At 48.1% G+C, this 24,763-nt stretch overlaps 1 protein-coding gene across 1 annotated transcript in view; it reads right to left on the reverse strand.

Moving 5' to 3' along the window:
• The window catches only part of LOC147745329 (uncharacterized), an 88,205-nt gene extending 65,330 nt beyond the window's left edge, over nucleotides 1-22,875 (reverse strand). The window contains 6 exon segments of the mRNA XM_086952238.1: nucleotide 388; nucleotides 1,174-3,969; nucleotides 4,446-4,490; nucleotides 4,857-5,044; nucleotides 5,368-5,427; nucleotides 22,733-22,875. Coding sequence (XP_086808364.1) covers nucleotide 388; nucleotides 1,174-2,822 — 1,650 coding nt within the window. The 5' untranslated portion in view covers nucleotides 2,823-3,969; nucleotides 4,446-4,490; nucleotides 4,857-5,044; nucleotides 5,368-5,427; nucleotides 22,733-22,875.
• Between the last annotated feature and the right edge of the window lie 1,888 nt (nucleotides 22,876-24,763).

The raw sequence follows: 24,763 nt of genomic DNA on the forward strand, positions 1-24,763 counted from the left end.
GGACCCTTCCTACAATCCTTTACCCACTTCCCTTTTCCCCTTATTCATAAATATTCCACATTTCCAGCCACTCTCCCGTCCTTCCCACATTTGTTAGTACAATGTATACTTCCATGTGTGATAATACTGCAGTAGGGCAAGAGATATCTGCGCTGAAAACAATAGGAGAGGCAGAACATCCGCACGTAGCTTATGAGTAGCATTTTATTAAACTTTAGTAGTATTATTGTAGTACCAGTAAACGTAGAATAAAATGGAATTTGTGAATTGGCCTTGAATATTTATGAAAGCTGAAGGAACTTTCATGAGCAGACGGGAAGCATTTGCAGCAATAAGAAAATAGAAAGAGGTCGCTCAAGTGAATCTTTATAATACTATGCTGTGCACCCTCGGAATGGAAGTGTTTAGGACTATTTAGGATGGGGCCAAGAATGGTTTGCATATGGTTGGCCATGTCTTCAGTGGCACAAAAACTAGATATTGATGTGGTGGAATGTTGCCGAGATGAACTATCAGTCCTTCCTTCACCTTTAGTTTTTTTCAATCATCAGCCCGAAGTGGCACAGGCATGAACAGACTTTGGTCCCATAGAGACCTACGACATAGACTCCTGCCCCTCTCCCTAGTGAGGTACATTAAGGCTGGAAACACTTTGAAATTACTTGCATCATAGGGGCGTGGCCTGAAAGTTTAGGATCAACTGGAACTCATGGGTCAGAGCCATGGCTTATTAACACACAGGGAGCAAAACACACTGAATGGAATGAGGCCACAAATAGTTACCAAGGAATTAGATTAATTCAAGCATTTCCATCCTTTGCTCTGTGCTTTTCTCAGTACACAGTTTGTAGTACAATCAGTGGATTGATGTCTTTGTGGCTGTTTCATGTTAAGGTTTGGGATGCCGATACTTCCTCCCCAGGGTTGATTGTGGGCACCTTTTATTCTCCCACATTGTCTCTCTCATGTAGAGACGTTGCATTTACAACTGAAGTGTTTGTCACTTTGAGAACACTGATAATATTTTTTCAGGTTGTGGCTTCTCTCCTGTTGAATCAAATGGAATCATTTACTGAAGCGTTCCTGGCATGATAATGTATTTGCCCTGTGTGCGTTCTCTCAAGTTCATCAAGTTCAAATTTCTGACTGAAGCTTGTCCAGAATTCAGATCACTGATGAGGTTTTTGCCCAGTATGAGTTCTCTCATGGTGAGTGAGACTAGCTTGAAGACTGAAACCTTTCTGGCATTCAGAGCACTGATAACGTTTTTCACCAGTGTGGGTCATCTTGTGTCGAATGACACTGGCCTTACTATTGAAGCTTTTTGGGCACTCTGAGCATTGATAAGGTTTGTACCCAGTGTGTGTTCTCATATGTTGACTGAGATTGTCTTTCTGACTGAAGCTTTTCTGGCATTCAGTGCACTGATAAGGTTTTAGCCCAGTGTGTGTTCTCTGATGTCGAGTGAGATTATCTCTCTGACTGAAGCTTTTCTGGCATTCAGTGCATTGATAGGGTTTTAGCCCAGTGTGTGTGTGCTCATGTTGAGTGAGACAGACTTTCCGTCTGAAGCTTTTCTGGCACTCAGAGCACTGAAAAGGTTTTTGACCTGTGTGTATAAGCTCATGTTGAGTAAGACGGGTTTTCAGCCTGAACCTTTTATGGCATTCAGAGCACTGATATGGTTTTAGCCCAGTGTGGATTCTCTCATGCAGTGTTAAAAGCCATTTGTGTTTGAAGGATTTTCGGCATTCAGAGCAGTGATAAGGTTTCTGGCCAGTGTGGGATCTCTCATGTACAGTGAGGCTGCCTTTATCACTGAAACGTTTTTGGCATTCAGTGCACTGATATGGTTTTATCCCAGTGTGAGTTCTCTCATGATGAGTGAGACCAGATTTCTGACTGAAGCTTTTCCAGCATTCAGAGCACTGATAAGGTTTCAGCCCAGTGTGAGTTCTCTCATGTATAGTGAGACTTTGTTTCAGTCTGAAATGTTTCTGGCATTCAGAGCACTGAAACGGTTTGTGCCCAGTATGGACTGTTTCATGCTGAGTTAAACTGGCTTTCTCACGAAAGCTTTTTTTGCATTCAAAGCACTGATATGGTTTCAGCCCAGTGTGAGTTCTCTCATGATGAGCAAGACCAGATCTCTGCCTGAAGCTTTTCCAGCATTCAGAGCACTGAAAAGGTTTCAGCCCAGTGTGAATGCTCTCATGTTTAGTGAGACTTAATTTTGAACTGAAGCTTTTATGGCATTCAGAGCACTGATAGGGTTTCTCCCCAGTATGAGTTCTCTCATGTTGAATTAATTTGTCTCTCTCACTAAAGCTTTTCTTGCATTCATTGCATTGATAAGGTTTTTCTCCAGTGTGTCTTTTCAAATGTAAAATGAGAGAAGTTTGGTGTCGGAAGTCTTTCTGGCATTCAGAGCACTGATAAGGTTTTTGTCCAGTGTGGATTCTACTGTGTCGAGTAAGACTGGCTTTATGACTGAAGTTTTTTTGACACTCAGGGCACTGATATGGTTTTTGTCCAGAGTGGGTTCTCACATGTCTAGTGAGACTAGATTTCTGATTGAACTTTTTTGGGCACTCAGAACATTGATAAGGTTTGTGCCCAGTGTGGATTCTCACATGTTGAATGAGATAGCTATTGTGACTGAAGAATTTATGGCATTCAGGACACTGAAAAGGTTTTTGCCTCATGTGGGTTCTCTCATGTTCAGTGTGGTGGGACTGATAACTACAGCTGTTCTCACATTCATCACAGTTATTCAAGGTGTTTTTATCCACAAGTTGGGTTCGTTCCTGAATACAGGCCATGTTAATACTGAATCTAAGAGAGGAGTCTTTACTCGTTTATGTTATACACAACATTAACTTCTAGAATACACTGCAGATGGTCTTCTTAACATTTGTATTTAACTAATTATAGCTTTTATTTGGAGATCAATGTTCCTATCTTTAGAGGCAGCCTGTTTAACTTGTCTTATAACTTTCACCGAGGAGCCCCTTATTTTTTATTAAGATGCCCCTCATAGAGTCATTTCCTGCACGTTATGCCCACATTAGTTACCTCAAGTAAAATTAAGCTCATTATGACTGCAGTTTCATTTAGGAGTTTTAAAAGCACTGATACGGTCTTTGGGTTTACTACTTACGTGTTATGTATATTTGTGCATACAAGTAATGACAGAGGACTAAAACATGCCAGTGTGAGTTAATGAATTATCAATAGCAGAATAATGGCCTTTTTTAAGCTTCCTATTCCAGTGAGGCCCTCAAAAGATACACAATAAACGTTGGAGGTCTGACACTTTTGGAAATAACTTAGAGCAACCCAAAAGACAGAGTTGGTAAGGAAAATATATTTACATTGGAAATGTTAATGCAGCATCTTTGATGTAATGACACCTGAGTAAGAGCATTTACAATTACTTTCTTTAAACAATGCTTGTTCTCTTAAATTCATGTATGACTTAGGTTTTGTTGGAGAGGACTTTGGGTCTCCAAAGCATTCCTCATAAACCATCAGACAGAATTTGCAACACTTATTTTTCTCGAGTACACAGCGTGGTTATCAATTGTCGCCAATGTTCTTTGTACCATCAATCTTGAAATGTTCCCTTCAAGTGTAAATATTCTTACAATTAGTGGTTGCGGTAGATTTTCAATTTACTTGCATGTACAAAGAATATTTCAAAAGTTATTCAAAACCAAAAATTTACACTTGGTAAATGTTTCTGGTCATTGTACTTTAAGGATTTGACAAAAAATTATGAATGTAAGAAAGTTGAGAAATCACTTTCACATTCAGAGGGTCTTCCACCCCAAATTCCTCACCATTCCTGGCACATAGAATTGGTTTCTTCTTTAGAGATCTAGAATGTTTCTACATTCTTCAAAATAATCCTTTTTGGCGTTTTTCAATTAATTGCAACATTTCTTTTTCTGTTCGTGCTTCAGTAACCTGTGGAAATAGAGTTAGAAATTGTAAATGGACCAAAAGAAATAACATTTATGACCTAATTATCTGCAGAAAGAAAGCTTTTACAGAAACAAGATAGGAAATCGGTTTGAGTTGCATTTCTGATAGAGGTGAAACAGCTCTTGGATACTGTGTAGATCGGGAGCTTGATACCATTGGAACTCCAGGTTGTGAGAGCAAAATTAGTGAATACTGAAGAAAGAAACACAAGTTTGACATACATTGAGGCACAGATTCTCAGAAGCAGCCGACACCATCAATTTACTTTTTCTGTGACAACGGCTAGCATCACAGTAAGGTATTAGTAACACCTTTAATGAATTATCAGATGTTGTCTACTCCCCTTCCCACTTAGAGGTCTTGTAAACACTGCTTTAAATGGCACAGTGACTGAGGCTGTGTCAACTTGGCGTAGTTGAATTCACCATTTCAAATTGTGGGTGAAGATATGGACTTACCTGGTGGCACAGAACTCGGCACACTCCTCCGACAGGATCCGGACACTGCAACACCAGAAAGAGAAAGAAAAAAACATCACAATGGTAAAGGAAACCAAAAAGGGATAAGAAAAGACAAATACTAAAGAAAAAGAGGAATCGAAAAGAGAGACTATCCTCCAGTCTTCTTCAAAGAGACCCAGTGTTGCCCTGGAAGTGGCAAACAGGAGAGGATAGGGCAGGATGGGAGGATACAAAGAGGTGGAAATTAGACCCAGAGAGGAAGGACGTGAAGGAACAAACCGAGGGGAGGATAGTATATTGTGGTGTAGAGGAGGAGACAAATGCGCCAACAGTCAAGGGGCTGCTGGGGAACATGGGAGGAACGTCTGCTCATGGCCCAGTGCCTTCCGACCCGAGAAGGGACCATACCTGCTCTGGGACACCACTATATTCACATTCCTTGAGGAATGTGGCTGCATCATGTGGGGGCTAGGGTTAGCAGGAACTAAAAGAAATCGAAGGGCTAGGTTTGCAGGAACATGGGGAGGCAGGACACTGCTACAAAACCCTGCTTGGTGACGCGCTTTGCCAGATAAACCTTAGACTTCGTCAGAGCCCTAAAGTAAGAGTCAGAAAGAAGAAAACATCACACAATTTATGAAACTTTAGATAATTAACATAAATTTGGAGTATACTTGCATTTGTAACTAAACACACTCAAAGCAAATAAGGAAGAGGACTACATAGATGTCACCTATTTGTTACATTCTATTTCATTTTTTTATGATCACAAGCTACATAGTTAGAGAATGGTCTGGAGATGGGGTCAAATTCCATAAGCTGAAGAGATTTTTTTTTAAAACAGAGAGAGACAAAGAGAGAGAGCGAGAGAGAGAGAAGAAATAGTACAAAAGGACTGAGGGTTTTTAGTAAAGTTTACCTGACTTTTTTTTGTTGCTACAAGGGTGGCAGCGGCATTGCATGGTCTGTCCCAGAGTACCTTGAAAGGAAGTAAAGAGATGCTTGAGCCAAGAGCTTATTTGCATCAAACGTGAATCACAGTTCATCACATCTTCCAAACAATAGTCCTTAACATACAAAACAAGTTCTCTGCACAACCATTGTAAAGTACCTTTGGTTTATGAATAAATAGATTTTCCTAAAAGCATTTTATTCTCTTGGGATCTACGACCAAATGCATAACACACAACTTCCTGCAAATCCAAACCTTGCGCTACTAGTCCACAAAAAGAACCATGATCCCTTGCTGAAAAAGGTGCGAGTGAACAGACAGCACACCCAAAGGCTAAACAAGGTCTGAGTTAACAGACAGCGCACGCACAGGCTGAAAAAGGTCTGAGTGAACATAAAGTACACCCACAGGCTGAACAAGTTGAGAGAACATATCGCACACCCACAGGCTGAACAAGGTCTGAAAGAACATACCGCACACCCACAGGCTGAACAAGATCCGAGAGAACATACAGCACACCCACCCTGAACAAGGTCTGAGAGAACATACAGTGCACCCACATGCTGAACAAGGTCTGAGCGAACATACAGTGCAACCACAGCCTGAACAAGGTCCGAGTGAGCATACAGCGCACCTGCAGGATCAGGGAGCAGACCATAACAGCCCAGCCCACTTCTTTATAAACGCCATATTTCCAATTACAGCCGATGAAACATGCAAACTAAATCGGTCTGGCAGATAACATCATGTTAAAGTCCTTGTACATCATTCTGCCCACCCTCCATAAATCTGTGAACAACTCTTGGATTTACAGAAACCATGCTCTGTGAGCAACAGCAATTGAAGTTCAAGCTGATGCAACTTGCAAATAAGGGCTGAGAAGTGGGAGCAACAAGACATCAATGTAAATCTATTTTCAATTCTTAAAGGGAACCGGGAGTAGAAAGGAGGCAACCACAGCATAGGACATGTCACCTATAACATGTCAGTCAAACGGCTGGTTGGTGATTATGGGGTCAGCGAGTCAGATGAAGGACATTCGAGATAGTAGGATCTGAAGGCACTCCATTGGGATGGGAACTAGGTGGCCTGTGAGCAAGTAAAAAAGATGCAGATTGAATAAAGATGTGCAATTAATGACATTGCTTCGGAAGGGCAAGGAGTGAATTAATGCCTTGTATGATGGTGATCACCCATTCCATGGCCGGCACTAGTGAATGGAGGGCATCACTGCTTCCCAGCACAGGGCCAGGCAGCTATATAAGGGGACGGGGAGGCTGTATAAGGGCACACTATTCATGCCAATATGGATGAATGTTTATATATATGGTATTACTATAGCACAAACTCAGCCAAAAGGCAATGGAGCACTGTACATGGTCAAAGACTTGCATAAAGTGAACAAGTGATAAGAGAGGTAGCTGGTTTGTGGACGGTTAATGCACTTGTGATATTGTTTTTTTTAAAGAGGTGCATCTTGACCTCTGTCACAAATTGGAGCAGCTTTGGGGTGGCGGTCCTGATGGATACGGGGATGTTGTTCAAATGTGGATTGCTCACCTCTCATCCTTTGGAGCCTCTGATGAGGGGGCATAGATGAACCCATTGAAACCAATGGAGATGAAACATCTTTTTTAAAGGAGAGAAGTAAGTTTGGTGGGTGATCCTATTGGTGTGGGAGCTGTGTGTTGAGGTCCGGAGAGACTAATGGGGTAGATTAGAGCACTCTAGGGCAGTCATGTGGGATCAGAGATCAGGAGTCTCCTGGCTTTTCGACACCTGAAATAAAGGAATGTACCTGAGTGCATTGCTTCTCTGCAGCCGCAGCACCAATGGAATTGCATCCCATGGAGTTACTAGCAGGAAGTGTTTAGTATTCCACCAGCAGGTATTATATTCTCGAGTTAAACCCATGTAATGAATCAGCTTATTTCTTACATTTCCATCACAAACACCATTTCCAGCTGTGACCTTTTGCACGCACTACAATGTTGAATTAGTTTCTCTGAAACTAAACTTGTTTTTACATCTAGCTTCGCACAACATTATCACAACGCCCTGAACATCATGTACAAGATCTCGTTTCGCACTATGAACAAATGACATTACTATCTTCATCCACGGGGCGACAGGGTTATCAACATATCCAGGACATCACTGATCTATGCGCACATCGCAAGGCTGCTTTATATTATAAAAGATGAGCATCCTGATAGATTAGCAGAGGAGGTACTTCCGCTAACACGAGGGTCTTTGCATGCTGAGAAATCACCACGCAGCGGTCTGACATCTCATGAGGGGGGTCCAGTTCTTGACCAAGACTGGGACCGTCACTTTATCCCATCAGGTAATGGGATTGGATCGTCCCTTGGGGGGATTAATGGCTCTACACATACACACACTCTAGGTACACTTAGAGTATGGTTCGCATAGCAGAAGTACGCTAAATTACTGCCTTGTTTATGTGCCTGCATACATACATTGTTTAGCACTATGGTAGAACTATATCTACTATTTATGCTTTTGTTGCTTGCAATCACTTTTATCTGCTTCTGTCTACTAATCATTGCCACACACGTATTTTATGTAATAATAACATTGGTTCAATAAATATTATTGAAAAACATCTGACTGTATATTCTCTGTATATTTCTCTGAGACTAAGTAAGCACGAGTGACTGAATGAAAGGTTCAGTACTGTTTCCACGATCCCTGAGAGGTCAGGGTTGTCATGTTCAGTGGTTTGCAAAAAAACATTTGGTCCCTGGTAGGCTAGGGGGGCTTACTGTGGCACTGTGAGCTAGCTGGTCTATAGGACAACATATCTTGCGGAGGTGTCCGGAATCAGTCTTGACACCAAGCCATTAGTTTATGTTGTCCAAACAATGCGCAGGTCCTACGGACTGGTAGGAACTACACGACATAGGAAAGGTCCTATTCTGTCAGTTTGTTCTCTTCACAGGTGAGCAGATAAGAGCTGGCTGGATTCGAGGAACTGTGAGGTCAAGAGGGTATGGGGCAAACACTGGTTTCATATGGACTTAAGGATGGGCAAAATGAGAAACATTTCAAGGAAGTATTACAATACAGTAAATCTTGCAGATTCAGTTTGGTTTTTTTGGGGGGCCAGGTCTGGGATATTATGTATCAAGTGGTGTCAAAGAGATTATAATATTTCCTGCAAGGGTCATCTGCTTTACAAAGATTCTCAACGCGAGGAGTGACTCTAAAAAACACTGTGGGGGATCATGCAGTCAGAGGAGAGAACACACAGTATCACTAACGTTATGCAGAACCACACAATTCAAGGGGCTACATACAAGCGAAGGAGACACCTGGAATTGTCTCTCCACCTCACATGAACCCAGTACACGAATGCACCTTCACACACATACCAAACAGCCTCGGGCAGGGGGTGAGGGGGGGAGGAGCTCACAAAACAAACACAGAAGGAAGAGCTGGTAAGTATTCTAGTGACTGGCGTTCAGGAGCACATTACTGAACACTGACTACTCTAGTTTGTAGTGTCATGGACTGGTTGTGGGCACGGTAGTCCCCTACCACAAGCACCTACCGCTCCACGGCTAAAAGAAAAAGGTCTCAATCTACTTCTGACTTTTTCCATTACACGTAAATATTGGTGGAGAGGTGCTTAGAGCTAGGCTCAATACAGCTAGTAAATGCTGTAAAACCATGCCACAACACATAACGAGGTGGGCAATTCACTGTTTTGTGCGCACACCACCACTAGACATTACATCTAATCCCGGCTTTACCACTTTACCTAAATATGCTGGAAAGAAACATCAATTGTTACTTCTCGAAAGGGCCACTATACAGATCATTATCCTGGGATTGTGGTCCCTTGGACTCTGCTTCACATTCTCACCCTGCATGTGGTTTACTGCACTAGGAGACTACAACCAGGAGACTGTGTTTAAACCAGACCTACCAATTTGTCGCTTGGTGAATCGCTGAATAAATGTATACCTCTCCCCCCATTTAGTTCCAAGTTCGGGGGTATTTACAATCATCCATGGGTTGTAAGTAAAACTTACAACCCATGGAAGATTGTAAATATTTTTTAAAATGGGCCTAGACTGTGGTGACGCATATTTAACTCAAGATTCTTTTATCGTGGCTCCTGGAGTGTTGATGATGGATTGCCAGGAGTGTTCCGGGCAGCTGTGTTCCAGGTGCAGTGGGGTGAGTGTTAAATACATCTTACTCTTAATCTACTGATGACACGAGAATTTGACTACTACATAGACACTGCCTCTGAGGATGGTGGGTGCACAGTGTCCCCTCTCCTGGACTATTCCCTAGAATATAACATGGTCAAGTAATAACCTTTGGAACAAGTAGTTCTGCGTTCCTTGGATTGGTAACTTACCAAACTGTTTAGTACTAGGCGAATCCTACTTTTTCTGTGGCTCTGTCCCCTGATCGGACAATGTGTGCACCTCGATAGAGGCTGGATGGAAGAAATAAACAGCAAAGGCACATTCCCAGCACATGCCTCTAGCATGGATTTAATTCACTTGTTCAGGGCTGTTTCACTGCAAGTCTCCGCACTCCATATTAGCATCTCTAAAGGCAACTGTGTCCCTGAGGCTGCACTGTGCGGGATCCCTCCTGCCTCCCAGCATCAAACAAGCGAAACTTTTATAGCAGAGATGTGAGCACCCTGCCAGACTATTCCAGACATACTGACTTCGGCGAGCTGCACTCGATGAGTGTAGGCAATGGGGCAGACCACCCAAAGGCGGGGCAAACCTGAAGGTTCCCAGTGACAAATAGTTATTCTTTTTGAGATTGCTGTAAGGGTGTTACCAGTACTTCTGGAATTCAATGTTTTCATGGAAACAAAAAAAAAAGTTACCACTAGCTACAGCATGATGGCGGTTACTAAAAATGTATTGTCTGATTGTGCAGTAAGCATTTATACATTCTATATTTTTGCACATTTTGCGGCAGCCGATCTAATACTCCGTACAGCCCATCCTATAATTTGTGTGACATATTTTATACCTTGTGTAATTCTTTCTTTAAAGTGGTAGTTTACCTATTCAAAGTGCAGTCTCTCACAGGAAGAGATGCCATAGCACTGTAAATATACAAGTCACTATTCAAATGTGCCCCAACCAGGTTTCAAATTAGGGACCCTCCAGTTTGACACAAAGACATCAGAAATTATAACACTGACCAACTGACCATTTCATAGAGAATAGTTTAACTTGCATTTAATCTTCATTTCAGTTGTTTACATTATATTAAATTTCCTCCCACTCGGACCTCATTGACAGAACCCTCATCCAGCTCAAAGATCTGCAGTAGTATATTACAAATTTACAAATGAAGGCTAAAATGAATGAATGTAAATATCAGAGGCCAATTCTTTTAGGGAAGACAAAAATATGGACTGGTTGGGCCCTGTCTTCTTAACCTATCCCCCACCTTGGCTAAGGCCCCATGTACCCTTGCCTTGAGAGACGAAACTGCAAGTGATTCTAGCATCCAGACTTTATTTTGTTCTCAACACACACAAGATCATGCGTGCGCACAGCATGTTGAAGCCCAAAATTGTCAAGTAGGCCCAGAGCCTAGCTCTGGGGACATTGGTGGACACTAAATGCACACTGCTGGCGGGGCACAAGACTATGATCTGTTTCCCTGGTCATGTACAGTGAGTGATGGCATAGTTGCCTACATTTGAAAATAAATTACAGGGACACTTTTCAGCACAGCTATAAATTACTTACCACACCCACTGCCCCAAAGCTCCGCCCAATCCACCCAACCCACATAATTAGCAAAATGTAACTCTGCCTACTTAAAATACAGTCACGGATTGTCACTTGCATTATAAAATAAGCAATTTCCCTTTAAAGTTCAAACATACATACAGTTAAGACCGGTAACAACACTTTCCCAACTAGACAAAACTATCAATCCCAAACGCCACAGTGAAAGAAATGTCTTACTCGCTCTCTCAGAAACAGCAGATGGCGCCCAGCGCAACAATCTTTTTTGGTGCCCCATAACCTTGTTCTCCACGGCTTCCCTCACAACCACTGGCTTGCTGTGCCTCTCATCTCTCCATAGTCTCTCTGTCACAAATATTTAATTTGTTTTATAGCGGTGCTCTGATATACCAAGTTACAAACAACCCCTCTACCGAGGTGCAAATCAGAAATGCGATGTCCTGATTGAGGAAAAAAGTGCTTTCACAGGGTGAGATGAAAAGGGTCAGCTTTGCTACCTTACAGCGCTCTCTCACCTGGCAGAAAGGTGCAGTAGGAGCTTCCAATGCTTAGAATCGTGGGGTAAATAGGACCCAAGGCTAGATATATTCCCAGGCCAGTTTTTGCGTGTGTATCCGTTATTTGGGTCCTCACGCACTCACCATGTTCAAAAGCGCAACCAGTAGTAAGGCTGCCTTGAGATGAACCATCTTTCTCATCATCTAATCACAAGGGGCCATATTATCAAGAAAGGGCGATACATTATTGCCTCTTTTATCGGCAGGAAACTGCTGCTAAAACGGCGATAATGGGCTTGATAATATGCCCATGTGAATTCCCATAGAAGCCCAGGTTCTAGTGTTAACATTACCGAAATAAAGTTAGCACTGAAAGGTCTCTTAACTGAACTCTGAAGTTCTGTCACCCGGCCATCCCAACTCTCGAGCCACCTCCAGGCATGGCCACAGTGGCTATAAACTGTAAACCCGTCCTTTCATAAAGATGTTTTTTCTTCTTGGTTTTAGTATTTAAAAGGTGTCACCCCAGTATGGTACGCCTCTCCTGGAGAGCCAAGCCTAAGGGTCCGTTGCTAGCATAAATAATGTTCAACAGGTGGTGTCCCAGCCCAATGGCCCATGCCATCTAAATGACGTCTGAGTCAAGCCTATTTGCGTAAACTCAGGCCATAGGCTGTGCATGCAGCAGCTTCAAAGTGATCTCAAAATCCCTGACATACCAAGGCGCCACAGTGTTCCCATCATGAAAGGCTATACCAGGGACTTAAATGCATTGTCAGCATCAGCCACCTGCATGGAGAAGTGTGGCTCAATGGTTAGAGCGGCAGACCAATCAATCAATCAATCAATCAATCAATCGAGTTATTTATGTAATGTAATGTAATGTAATGTAAAAAAGACTTATATGGCGCAACTTACACCGGACGGTTTCTTGGCGCTGTTCACTAATTCAACGGGAGGCATGTAGGGGAGAAGAAAGAATGTAAGAAGAAATGTGTAGACGCTGCGCAAAAGGTGGGTTTTAAGGAGAGACCTAAAGTGAGGGTAAGAAGAGGAGAGTTTAAGTTCCAGCGGGAGAGAGTTCCAGAGTGAGGGGGCCAGAAAGGAGAATCTGAGACCTCCGTGTTTTTTGCGCTTAAACCTAGGTGTCTGGAGGAGCGCATGGTGAGAAGATCGGAGGTGTCTGGGGGGGACATAGGGGTGCAGAAGAGAGGAAATGAAGGAGGGACCGATGCCGGCCAAGGATTTGTGGGTCAAACAGCCTAGTTTGAACGTACTTATATAGCGCACTACTCACCCAGAGGGTCTCAAGGCGCTAGGGGAGGGGGGTCCGCTACTGCTCGAACAGCCAGGTCTTGAGTTGTTTCCTGAAGGCGAGGTGGTCCTGGGTCTGGCGGAGGTGGGTCGGGAGGGAGTTCCATGTCTTGGCGGCGAGGTAGGAGAAGGACTGTCCCCCTGTGGTGGCTCTTCGGATGCGGGGGACGGTGGCGAGGGCGTGGCGGGTCGATCGAAGCTGGCGTGTGGGAGCGTAGAAGTTGAAGCGGCTGTTGAGGTATCCTGGGCCTTGGTTGTGTAGGACTTTGTGTGCGTGGGTGAGGAGACGGAAGGTGATTCTCTTTTTGACCGGGAGCCAGTGCAGGTCTCTCAGGTGTCCGGAGATGTGGCTGCGACGGGGGATGTCCAGGATGAGTCGTGCTGAGGCGTTCTGGATCCGCTGGAGTCTCTTCTGGAGTTTGGCGGTGGTTCCTGCGTAGAGCGAGTTGCCGTAGTCCAGCCGGCTGGTGACGAGGGCATGGGGGACCGTCTTCCTGGTCTCGGTGGGGATCCACCGGAAGATCTTACGTAGCATGCGCAGGATGTTGAAGCACGACGAGGAGACGGCGTTGACTTGTCTGGTCATGGAGAGGGAGGAGTCCAGGATGAAGCCCAGGTTGCGTGCGTGGTCTGTTGGTTTGGGTGCGCTGCCTAGGGCGGGGGGCCACCAGGAGTCGTCCCAGGCGGAGGGTGAGGATCCCAGGATGAGGACTTCCGTCTTGTCCGAGTTCAGTTTCAGGCGTCTGTTCTTCATCCATTCGGCTATCTCTTTCATCCCTACGTGGAGGTTGGCTCTGGCGGTGGCGGGGTCGTTGGTGAGGGAGAGGATCAACTGGGTGTCGTCGGCGTAGGAGATGATGTTGAGGTTGTGCTGGCGTGCGATGTCTGCGAGGGGGCTCATGTAGACGTTGAAGAGGATTGGGCTGAGCGAGGACCCTTGAGGAACGCCGCAGATGACTTCGTTGGCTTCAGATCTGAGGAGGGGGTCTCTCTGTGTCCTTCCGGCGAGGAAGGAGATGATCAATTCCAGTGCCTTCTCCTGGATTCCGACGTTGCTGAGTCGCTGCACTAGTGTACGGTGGCAGACCGTGTCGAAGGCCGCGGAGAGGTCTAGGAGGATGAGGGCCGCTGTTTCTCCGTTGTCAAGCAGTGCTCGGATGTCATCGGTGGCTGCGATCAGGGCGGTCTCGGTGCTGTGGTTGGCTCGGAAGCCAGACTGCGAGAGGTCGAGGGATCCGTTCGTCTCGAGGAAGGCGGCCAGCTGCTTGTTGGCGGTCTCTCGATGACTTTTGCAGGGAACGGGAGCAGCGAGATGGGGCGGTAGTTCTTGAGGTCGGTGGGGTCGGCTGATGGCTTCTTTAGTAGAGCGCTGAGTTCGGCGTGCTTCCAGCTCTCCGGGAAGGTCGCGGTGTCGAAGGAGGTGTTGATGATGTCCCGCAGGTGGGGTGCGATGACAGCGTCGGCCTTGTTGAAGACATGGTGAGGGCAGGGGTCGGTCGGAGATCCGGAGTGGATGGAGTTCATCGTGCGGACGGTATCTTCGGTGCTGATCGGGGTCCAGGCGCGGAGGGTGGTGGTGGGGGGCGGTGGTTTGGTCATGGCGTGCGTCGGTTGAGTGCTGAAGCTGATGTGTATGTCCGCGATCTTGCTGTGGAAGTAGGAGGCGAGGGAGTTGCAGAGGTCTTGCGAAGGGGTGATGTCATTGTTTCCGGCGTTGGGGTTGGAGAGCTCTTTGACGATGTTGAAGAGTTCCTTGCTGTTGTGTGCGTTGTTGTCCAGTCGTTCCTTGAATGCAGTTTTCTTGGTTGCGTGGATGAGTTGGTGGTGTTTTCGGGTGGCGAGCTTGAGGGTGGTCATGTTGTCAGGTGTTGGGTCTCTGCGCCAGGTTCTCTCGAGGGCTCGGCAGTTCTTCTTGGTGCTCTTGAGTTCGTCGGTGAACCATGGGGTTTTCTTGCTGCCGGGTCTGCTAGGCGGGGTCCTCAGGGAGGCGAGGTCGTCTGCGCAGTCGCTGATCCATTTTGTGAGGTTGGTGGCCGCTTGGCTGGGGTTCGTTGTGCTGGTGGGTGGGTTCTTGCTCAGGGAGGTCGCGATCTGGTCGGCTGTGATCTTGTTCCAGCTTCTGCGTGCAACCTGTTGCTGGTGGTGGTGGATCGTGGTCCTTTTGAAGCCGAAGTGGACGCAGCTGTGGTCCGTCCAGTGGAGTCCGGTGGCGTGGTTGAAGGTGATGTCCTTGCTGGATGAGAAGACTGGGTCGAGTGTGTGTCCGGCGTAGTGGGTGGGGGTGGTCACCAGCTGTTTGAGTCCGAGGTTAGCGAGGTTGTCCAGCAGGGTGGTGGTGTTGCGGTCGTTGATGTTCTCCAGGTGGAAGTTGAGGTCCCCGAGGAGGATGTAGTCAGCGGAGGGGAGGGCGTGCGGGCTGATGAAGTCGGCGATGTCTTCGCTGAATTGTGTGCGTGGTCCCGGGGGTCTGTAGACGAGGGTGCCTCTGAGGGTGGTCTTGGGGTTGATGTGGACCTGGAAGTGCAGGTGCTCGGCGGGTGCGAGGGTGTCGTCGGTGTTGGTCGTGATGCGGATGGTGTTCTTGTGGATGATGGCGATGCCTCCTCCGGTCTGGTTGATGCGGTCCCTTCGGATGATCTTATAGCCGTCTGGGATGGCGATGGCGATGTCGGGCACTGAAGAGGCGTTCATCCAGGTTTCAGTGAGGAAGGCGACGTCTGGTGAGGTTGTGTCGAGCAGGTTCCAGAGCTTGATGGCGTGTCTGTGGACGGAGCGGGTGTTGAGCAGGAGGCACTTGAGGTGGCTGCTGCTGTTGCTCGTCTTGGTCTTGGTCGGTGCAGGAGTAGTGCAGGTCCGGATGCAGGTGAACTTGCAGGAGTGGCAGCAGAAGGGTCCGTGGGTGCGTCTTGGGGTGGCTCGGTAGCAACCCGGGGATCGGCCGGTGTTGAGTGCGTAGAGTTCGGTGGCGTTGTAGGTCTGGCGGGAGGGCTGGCGTCTGCGGGGGCCAGGGGTCCTGGCACTGGGCACGGTCCAGGCGTGGACGGGCGCAGACGGGCTTACCGTTGGCGCACCTTCGGAGCTCAGTCCGTGCTCCTGCTGCGCGCGTCCGCTGCGCGGTCGCTGAGGGGGCATCATAAGAAGGGAGCCGGGAGGGCGGGTCAGCTGGGAGGCGGGATCGTGTAGTCCAATCGTCTGGCGTGGGGGCGCGGCCGCAGGCAGGAAGCGGCGGGAAAAACGGGAGCAGGCAAAGCAGGCGGCCCAGCGGCGGCTGGGGCGCTGCAATCGGCGTCGGCTCTCAGCGGCGATGTGGTCGGGCAGCGGGAGGCTCTGGGGCAGGAGAGGTGAGGAGCGAGGGGGCGACCAGGCCAAAGGCGCAGTGGTCTCTCCCAAGTGGCAGGCAGGGTCCCCTTAAGAAGGGAGCCGGGAGGGCGGGTCAGCTGGGAGGCGGGCTCGTGTAGTCCAATCGCCTGGCGTGGGGGCGGGGCCGCAGGCAGGAAGCGGCGGGAAAAACGGGAGCAGGCAAAGCGGGCGGCCCAGCGGCGGCTGGGGCGCTGCGATCGGCGTCGGCTCTCAGCGGCGATGTGCTCAGGCAGCAGGAGGCTCTGGGGCAGTAGAGGTGAGGAGCGAGGGGGCAACCAGGCCAAAGGCGCAGTGGTCGCTCCCAAGTGGCAGGCAGGGTCCCCTTAAGAAGGGAGCCGGGAGGGCGGGTCAGCTGGGAGGGGGATCGTGTAGTCCAATCGACTGGCGTGGGGCGGGGCCGCAGGCAGGAAGCGGCAGGAAAAACGGGAGCAGGCAAAGCGGGCGGCCCAGCGGCGGCTGGGGCGCTGCAATCGGCGTCGGCTCTCAGCGGCGATGTGCTCAGGCAGCAGGAGGCTCTGGGGCAGGTGAGGTGAGGAGCGAGGGGGCGACCAGGCCAAAGGCGCAGTCGTCTGATACAGAGGTCTGGCCCGGGACCAGGGTTCAATTCCTGCCTCGGCAGCTCTTGAGCTCAATTTCCCCGGACCTGATAATTCTCGCCTCAGTGCCTATTCTAATCATGGGTCCCACTCTGCAAATCTGGGCAATAGCTTGCTTAATCTCCACAATGGCCTCAACAACACTAGGATGCCTGGCTTCACCTTGGGGGTGCCCAGGAGTGGGCACTTCACAGGGAAAGGCCTGGAAGGGTTCCTCAGCGGTATTCGTACAAGCGCCGAGATGCCTCATGGTGATTCGTGCGCTATACAAGTACCACTACATTACATTTTTTACATTTATGTCTGGCTTGCCCCGATGCTGCACTGCGAATACTGTGCATAAATGAATCACTGTGGATCTACATGTGGCAAATGCTGACAATGTACTGGGGAGACTATTTTCTCCTCGGTAAATGGACAGAAAGAGATCTTTCGGATTGTAAATAGCTTCACTAATCCCAAAGCATTGTTACAGGAGATCCCTCCCTCCCTATCTTTGTGCAATTCCATCGCCAACTATTTTGAAAGGAAAATCCTGGACATTGTCAAGAACTTTCCTCTACCAGCATTGACCCCTCCAGCACCTGAAATAGAGGGGCCAAACAGGAATCACCCCGAAAGGGCCCGTCTCAGTAGATTTGACCCTATCACCTTAGAGGAGTCACATCAAGCTATTTTATCGAGCAAATCGGGATCTCCTTTCGACCCCTGTCCTCCGTCCTTCCTACAAGCCCTGGCTGAGGAGGTGAACCCCATCATTAACAATATTATTAATTCCTCACTGTCCACTGCTGAGATCCCCATTGAATGGAAACTTGCAGCCGTCAAACCCCTTCAGAAAAAAAGCCTACCTGATCCGACAACCCTTTCTAATCTGCGCCCCATCTCACTGCTTCCATTGTTATTTAAACTGACTGAAACCTGTGTTAATAAAAAACTCACGAAATTTCTAGAAGAGAACAACATCCTTCACACCAACCAGTCAGGTTTTAGGGCCAAGCATTCAACAGAATCTGCCCTCCTGTTTACAGTAGAGACTTTACGTAGCGCTATGGATCAAGGGAAGAAGGCTGTCTTGATTTTACTTGACTTGTCGGCGGCCTTCGATACGGTCTCGCACACCATCCTGATTGACCGTCTTGTGTCATCAGGGATTGGGGGAGTGGTGCTGACATGGCTCAAAAACTTTTTTAGCCACAGGCGACAAGTCACTGTATTGGGAGATTTCTGTTCCGAAGAAAAAGTCATCAGTACAGGGGTGCCTCAGGGCTCTAGTCTGAGCCCTGTACTTTTCAACCTATATATGGTACCCCTGATTGAACAGATCGTCTCCTATCAGATCAGTACGATCTCATACGCTGATGACACACAGCTCATCCTGGTATTAGACAGAGAGCTGCCCGGAGCTGAAGAAAATCTTAAAAATTGCCTTACTGCGACTTTTGAGTGGATGAGGTGCAACCATCTCAAATGTAATTCGGGGAAAACCGAAATCTTGCCGTCTGGCCAGCAAAATTTGTTTTCCCCCAAACAGTGGTGGCCCGAAGATGCTGAAGCCCCCCCCAAATACCATCTCGTCTGCGCGTAATTTGGGCATCAAGTTTGACGATGAGTTGTCATTCAAGCAACAGGCAGTGACTGTGGTGGGCACTTGCTTCCACATCATCAGAAGTCTTAGGAAATTTTTTGACCTCCTCCCACTGGCAGCAAGGAAAACAGTAGCGGTTGCACTTATTACATCTAGACTGGACTACTGCAATAGCCTGTATGCGGGAGCCAACAAGTCCGTGCTCCATGGGCTGCAGATGGTCCAGCATGCAAGCGCTCGCCTGGTCCTTGGCTGGCCTAGGAGGTCATCTGCTTCAGCCGCACTGAACGCCCTTCATTGGTTGCCCATACATAAGCGTGTCCTATTTAAAATCCTGGTCATCACGTTTAGGGCTTTCCACTCACAAGGGCCTAAGTATTTGTCAAGCCGGTTTAGACGCTACCTGCCGTCACGGAGCCTTGGATCTTCCAATCAAAATCTTTTAGTGCTCCCTAATTTCAGGCTCGCCACCAAAGATGGGAAATCTCTCATAGTCCTTGGCTCCAGGGCATGGAACAAGCTACCGCTGCAGCTCTGGCAAATCCCGACAGAAAGTCACTTTAGGAAGGCCCTGAAGACCTGGGTGTTTTCCCTCACCGACATCGCTTGTAAAGCCCTAGTATAAAATGTGCAGGTCTCTCCGACACTCTATCAGTAAGCCGGCCTTTTCCAATCTGATTTCAGTCTCAAGCGCCAAGATGCTCCCTGGAGTGGTAGCTGCGCTCCACAAATGGATCTTACATTACATTACATTACATTGGATAGCCGAGTCACATCACCTCAGGCAGAAATGCATTATCACAGGCATGCAGTGGTAGAGGGCAATAATAGGTACGATTAGCCAGGTCTTTCCCTGGCTTGGGGAGCACGAATATGATGCTTCTTTTATAGATGGCATTCTCCACTGCCCCTCAATGCCTCAGCATACACCTCCAGCAGATGTGTGGCTGGTATCGGTTTGTACGCTTTGTAAAAATTTCAATCAGACCTTCAGATTCTGCCTTTCCTCATGCTGTTCAGAAAAGGGGGTGGTGATGAACAGAGTGTCTGAATTAAGCAGACCACTCTTACCCAGTCCAAATATCAGGGCTTGATCCATCACCGTTATTTAGCTCACTGCACCATCCCAGCTCAGAACCTGGCTATATGCAAATTAGTCTGTCCCTGGCCCAGTGCATCATGGGAACAGGGCAGACCAAACTACCAAGCCAATTCTTCACCAGAAAAGGGAGACAAGCTTCCGGGGACCGGTTTCTGGCATTTCAGCCGTCGTCGGCCCGGCTTGCTTGAATCCTGATGGTGCAGTGAGCAAGGGACTCATGTCTGATTATACCCTGCCACACCTATAGTGGCCAAAAACGATTCAGAAAAGGGGGTGGTGATGAACAGAGTGTCTGAATTAAGCAGACCACTCTTACCCAGTCCAAAGATCAGGGCTTGATCCATCACCGTTATTTAGCTCACTGCACCATCCCAGCTCAGAACCTGGCTATATGCAAATTAGTCTGTCCCTGGCCCAGTGCATCATGGGAACAGGGCAGACCAAACTACCAAGCCAATTCTTCACCAGAAAGGAGACAAGCTTCCGGGGACCGGTTTCTGGCATTTCAGCCGTCGTCGGCCCGGCTTGCTTGAATCCTTATGGTGCAGTGAGCAAGGGACTCATGTCTGAGTATACCCTGCCACACCTATAGTGGCCAAAAACGATTCATTTCCTCATGCTGTGGCATCTATTATAGCCTTATCTTATAGCTCACCGTAGCGGGCTAAACTGGCTATTAAAGGCACGCTCCAGCATTAAAGGTCAGAACAGAAGGCCTTTAACAAGGGAGCGGGACTAAAATGCCAGTATAGCCCAGCTACTGAGGACTATAAGGTTATTTGAACATTTTGTCACTACAGGACAGAATGTTCTAATATATAAAACAAAGTCCTCAAGGAGCCCGAGGGGAATGAAATACCCTCAGTTCTACGAGGCCTTTGTTGACAGCAACAACTGTGAACAACAACATTGGAATGCTGGAGCCCATTAGAAGCCCAGAGCACTCCATTGTTTTCAATGGCGCTCCCAACATTCCAATGTTCTAATGCTACAACAATCTATTTTCTGGAAATTCGATGGAATATGATGGGATATGATATGAGTTCCAATTTATCTAGCGCTGCACAGCTGTTTCGAGAATGAAGTGTCCTGGACCTAGTATTACAACATAAGTAGCAAAAATCACACCCCTCTGAACACTAATGCGGAGACCAAGAGGATATTTAAAAACAGAAAAGTTTTGAGTTATTTCCTGAAAGAACTCAAGTTTTCTTGGATGCAAAGGGCGGGTGAGATTTTATTCCAGGTATCTGCCGTCACCACATGCAGAGAAAAGCCACCTATTCTGGTTTTCCTGAACTTAGGGACAAGCATGGCAGGATCTCCCTGCTCGGGTTGGCTGATACTCAGCAAAAAGCAAGGAGATATACAAATTCTAGCCCTGATTTTAGAGCGTTTATAACATAAACAAAGTGTAATAAATTGACATCTTTTAAGGACAGAAAGCCAGTGCAATTTGACCAGTTTGTTGGAGATCGACTTTGATTTCGTTAAACCAAGAACCAGCCTAGCTGCTGTATTTTGCAGCTGCTGCAACCTATATAGGAGATATTTAGATATGCCTACGTATAAAGAGATGCAGGAATCCATTCTCAATAGGATCAGGGCCAGAGCCAGGTCTTGCTAGATGAAGCAGGGATTAATGGAAGTATTTTTCTGCTAACTTTCAGCAGTCGGAATCCTGTACAGCAGGTGATTTCAATGTGCCCCTTTAAGGACAGATGAGAGTCCACCCAAACTCCCAGGTTGCTGACCTGATGGAAGGGTGTCCATGAGGCTCTGGTCCCAAAATACCACTTTTTCTGGTTTTCACTGTTGAGCACCAGAGAGTTTGAGCTCATCCAATCAGGGACTTCCTGGAGGCAGCTCATGAAGTTACTGTTCTTCTAACCTGTACAATCTTCTGATCTAATGATCTGTGTATAATTGAGTATCGAACGACTCAATCAGGACGGACAATAGAGCCCGGTAAAGACTGAAAAGATTGTGGCACCAAATCAGTCCCTGGAGGGCCCCTGTAGTGCTCAGAAGTTAGCTAATGCCACAGCTTGGGTCAGACCTTTCAAGAAGGATTAGAACCAAGCAAGCACTTCCCTAAGATGCCCCCCATCTCCAATTTCTTTAGTAAAGTGAAGTGTGAGATGATGTCAAAGGGTGCTGACGGATCCAATAAAATAAAACTCCACACCACCAGCCCCCACACATGTCTCTGATATCCAGCTTGGCTTTAGCCGGCATCGTCTCTGTAGGGAGACCCTTTCGGAGCCAAGATTGTTCTTTGATCAGAAGGTAGTTCGACTCAAGACCCCTCTTCCTTCAATGACATGGACGAGATGACATTACAGCCCGCTCCAGCTGCGCAGACATCTCTTCCACTCCCTTGAAAGGCCTGGTATGGACCAGGGTGCTTAGCCTGTTCTTTCTCTCTTGCTTGGCCTGGGGAGGACCTCTGGGTGGTGAGAACAGTGGCTGAGGCACTCCAGACACCTCACCCCCAGAGGACAGGGCAGGCCTGGACAGGCCTCTCCTCCAACACCCACAGGACAGGTGTTATCTTCAGCACAGGACAGGCCTCACCTCTTCTTCACCCCTGGACAGGCCCCAACTCAAAGGGACCCCCCCCCCTCACAAAACAGGCCTCAGTTACTCTGCACCTCGCTGGAAAGGCCAGACCACACCTCCTCTGCCCTCCCTGGACAAGCCTTGAATCCTCTCCACCCCCAAGCACAGGACAGGCCTTACCTACTTTGCACTCCCAGGACAGGCCTCACCTCTTCTGCACCCCCCTGTAAAGGCCATCTCCTCTGTACCCCACTAGACAGACCCCATCTCCTCTGCACCCCACCTCCCCCCACAGGACAGGCCTCACCTCTTGTGCTCCCCCTGACAGGTTCCATCGCCTCTGCACCCCATGCACAGGCCTCACCCCCTCTATCCCCCTCAGCAAAGGACAGGCTTCACCTCCTCTGCACCACCTGGATAGGCCTCACCTTATCTCTTCCCCAACCCTCTCCCCCACTCCTCCCTCTTGATAGGCCACACCCCCTATGCCCATCGGGCCCCGCCCCTGGACAGGCCTCACCTCCTATGCCCCCCTGGACAGGCCTCACCTCCTCTGCACTTCCTGGACAGGCCTCTCCGGAGTGCTGCAGCGGCCTCTCACTGGAGCTCTAGGTGAAGTATTCTTATTACGGACACAGGAGCCGAGAGTTCATCACACCTCATACAGCGCCTATCTGGCTCCGCACACGCACTCTGCCTCGGTGCGCTGTGCACAGGCCCCGAAGAGAGACACTGCTCCCCGGGACAGGCCCAGAGGCGCCAGAGGCAGGACAGTGGCTCGGACAAGAGGGCGTTCATGCCACACACCAGATACGAGGCGCTACACACGAGGCACGAAATCACTCCGAATATAGAAAATGACAGAAATGTCCTGATCCATTTTCATCTTCCAGGCCTGGTACCCGGTTCCGTTGATGCAGCCCCTCAATTATTCGTGTCAAAAAAAGTGACCTTTAAGCCAGGAAGTGTCCTCGCTTGGTAGAGGCAGACCCCCTGGGGGTATTTCTGACTTCTGCGGTGATGATCGTCTCTTGTGCATCTAACACTCCACCCTACTACTGATGTCTGTACCTTTACGTGGTATTATACTGTCTCTCTCTCTTCTTGTACATAACTTGTGACAATTCATGTTTAATACGAGGCGCCCTGACTCGCTCAGGCCTCGTTCACGCTTTGTACTCATCCTAAAAGAAATACAAAATAAAATCCTTCTCTGGCATTACATTTTCTTTTATTTCATATCTTCTTCTTTGTGTTTCTCGCGAGTTGCTTCCTGTCTCTTCTTGTGCAGCAGCGGCTGCAGCATCAGAGAAGGGCCAGTGACGTAAGAGGGCTTCAACCCGGAAATGTAGAAGGAGCTGTCACTTCCAGTATTCACGCACCACCCACGACCGGAAGTGACTCAGCTGTCAGGAATCCGCAAGCACGAGGGATATTCAATTGTGTACATTAGAGCACAACACGTCATGGCATTACAGCACAGTACTACATCACCTTAGCCCCCAAAAAACACAATAAAAGGGATGCAAAAACTACAGCTTGAGTGAACAATAGAGAATACAAATACATAACTACATATCTGTGGAATAATAGCGAATACAACACTTAAATGAAATGGCAATGAACCTGTCAGGGATAACAAGAGGGAGAGAGCATGGCATGCATTGATATATCATAAAAGCATTGAATCTCTGAGGCCTTCCCACCTCACGTGATCTTGTACCTGCAGCCTAGCAAGTTCAAGGCATTCCAGACAGCAATCCCCGTATCTGCCCACATTGACCACATCGGCGGTGAGCCCGTCCGCCTCCTGCCGCACGCTGCCCAGCTCGTTGACAAGGTCCTTGAAGCGCTGCCGGGCCCGCGGTTACCTGGGGAAAAAAGAGGCACAACCCCGGGTTCTGAGAGTGGACGTGTGCTGAGGGCAAAGTCCCGGACCTGCAGGATCACCATGCAGCCCCCGCCGAGAAAGGTGAGCCCTGGCCGTGCTCCCCGGCCGCCCCACGTCTGCAGCAGCCCCCGCCAATCTGGGTCAGCAGAGAGGGCCCGTGCGGAGCGGCCCTTGGGGCACACACACCCCTCCCCAAAACAAAGCAGTGGGGACGTGAAAACACCAGATGCAGGCAGCAGCCCTGCATCCACATTCGAATGAAAGAAACTACGCCACGGACTCTCCTGGACTTCTTTACTTTTTCTTTTGTCCTGGCCACCATTTTGTTGCTGCTCTCGGCCGCTTTTCTCTGGACCTTGAACCGCCATCTTGTCCATTCCCTCGTCCTTTAACCCTTTCCCCTCGTTTCCCCCTTGACGATCCCCAAATGTTTCTTCCCTTTTCTGATTTGCCTTTTCTCCATATGCTTGTATCCCTCCCACCCTCCCTTGGTGCTGTGACGGCATCCCCCCTCCGACCCCACTTAGTGGAACTCTGCTTTTCTGGGGTTTTTTTTGGGTCTTGACCTGGGAAAATCTACTATGTGTTTATATGTATATAGAGATAACTCTAATCACTAGTATGTGCAGTAGACCTTTGTACTCTTTACCATTCCCATGTGACTCTTACAGTATATCCATTCTTATCT

This window comes from Lissotriton vulgaris, chromosome 1_1, assembly GCF_964263255.1.
Source record: "Lissotriton vulgaris chromosome 1_1, aLisVul1.2, whole genome shotgun sequence".
Classification (NCBI taxonomy): Eukaryota; Metazoa; Chordata; class Amphibia; order Caudata; family Salamandridae; genus Lissotriton; species Lissotriton vulgaris.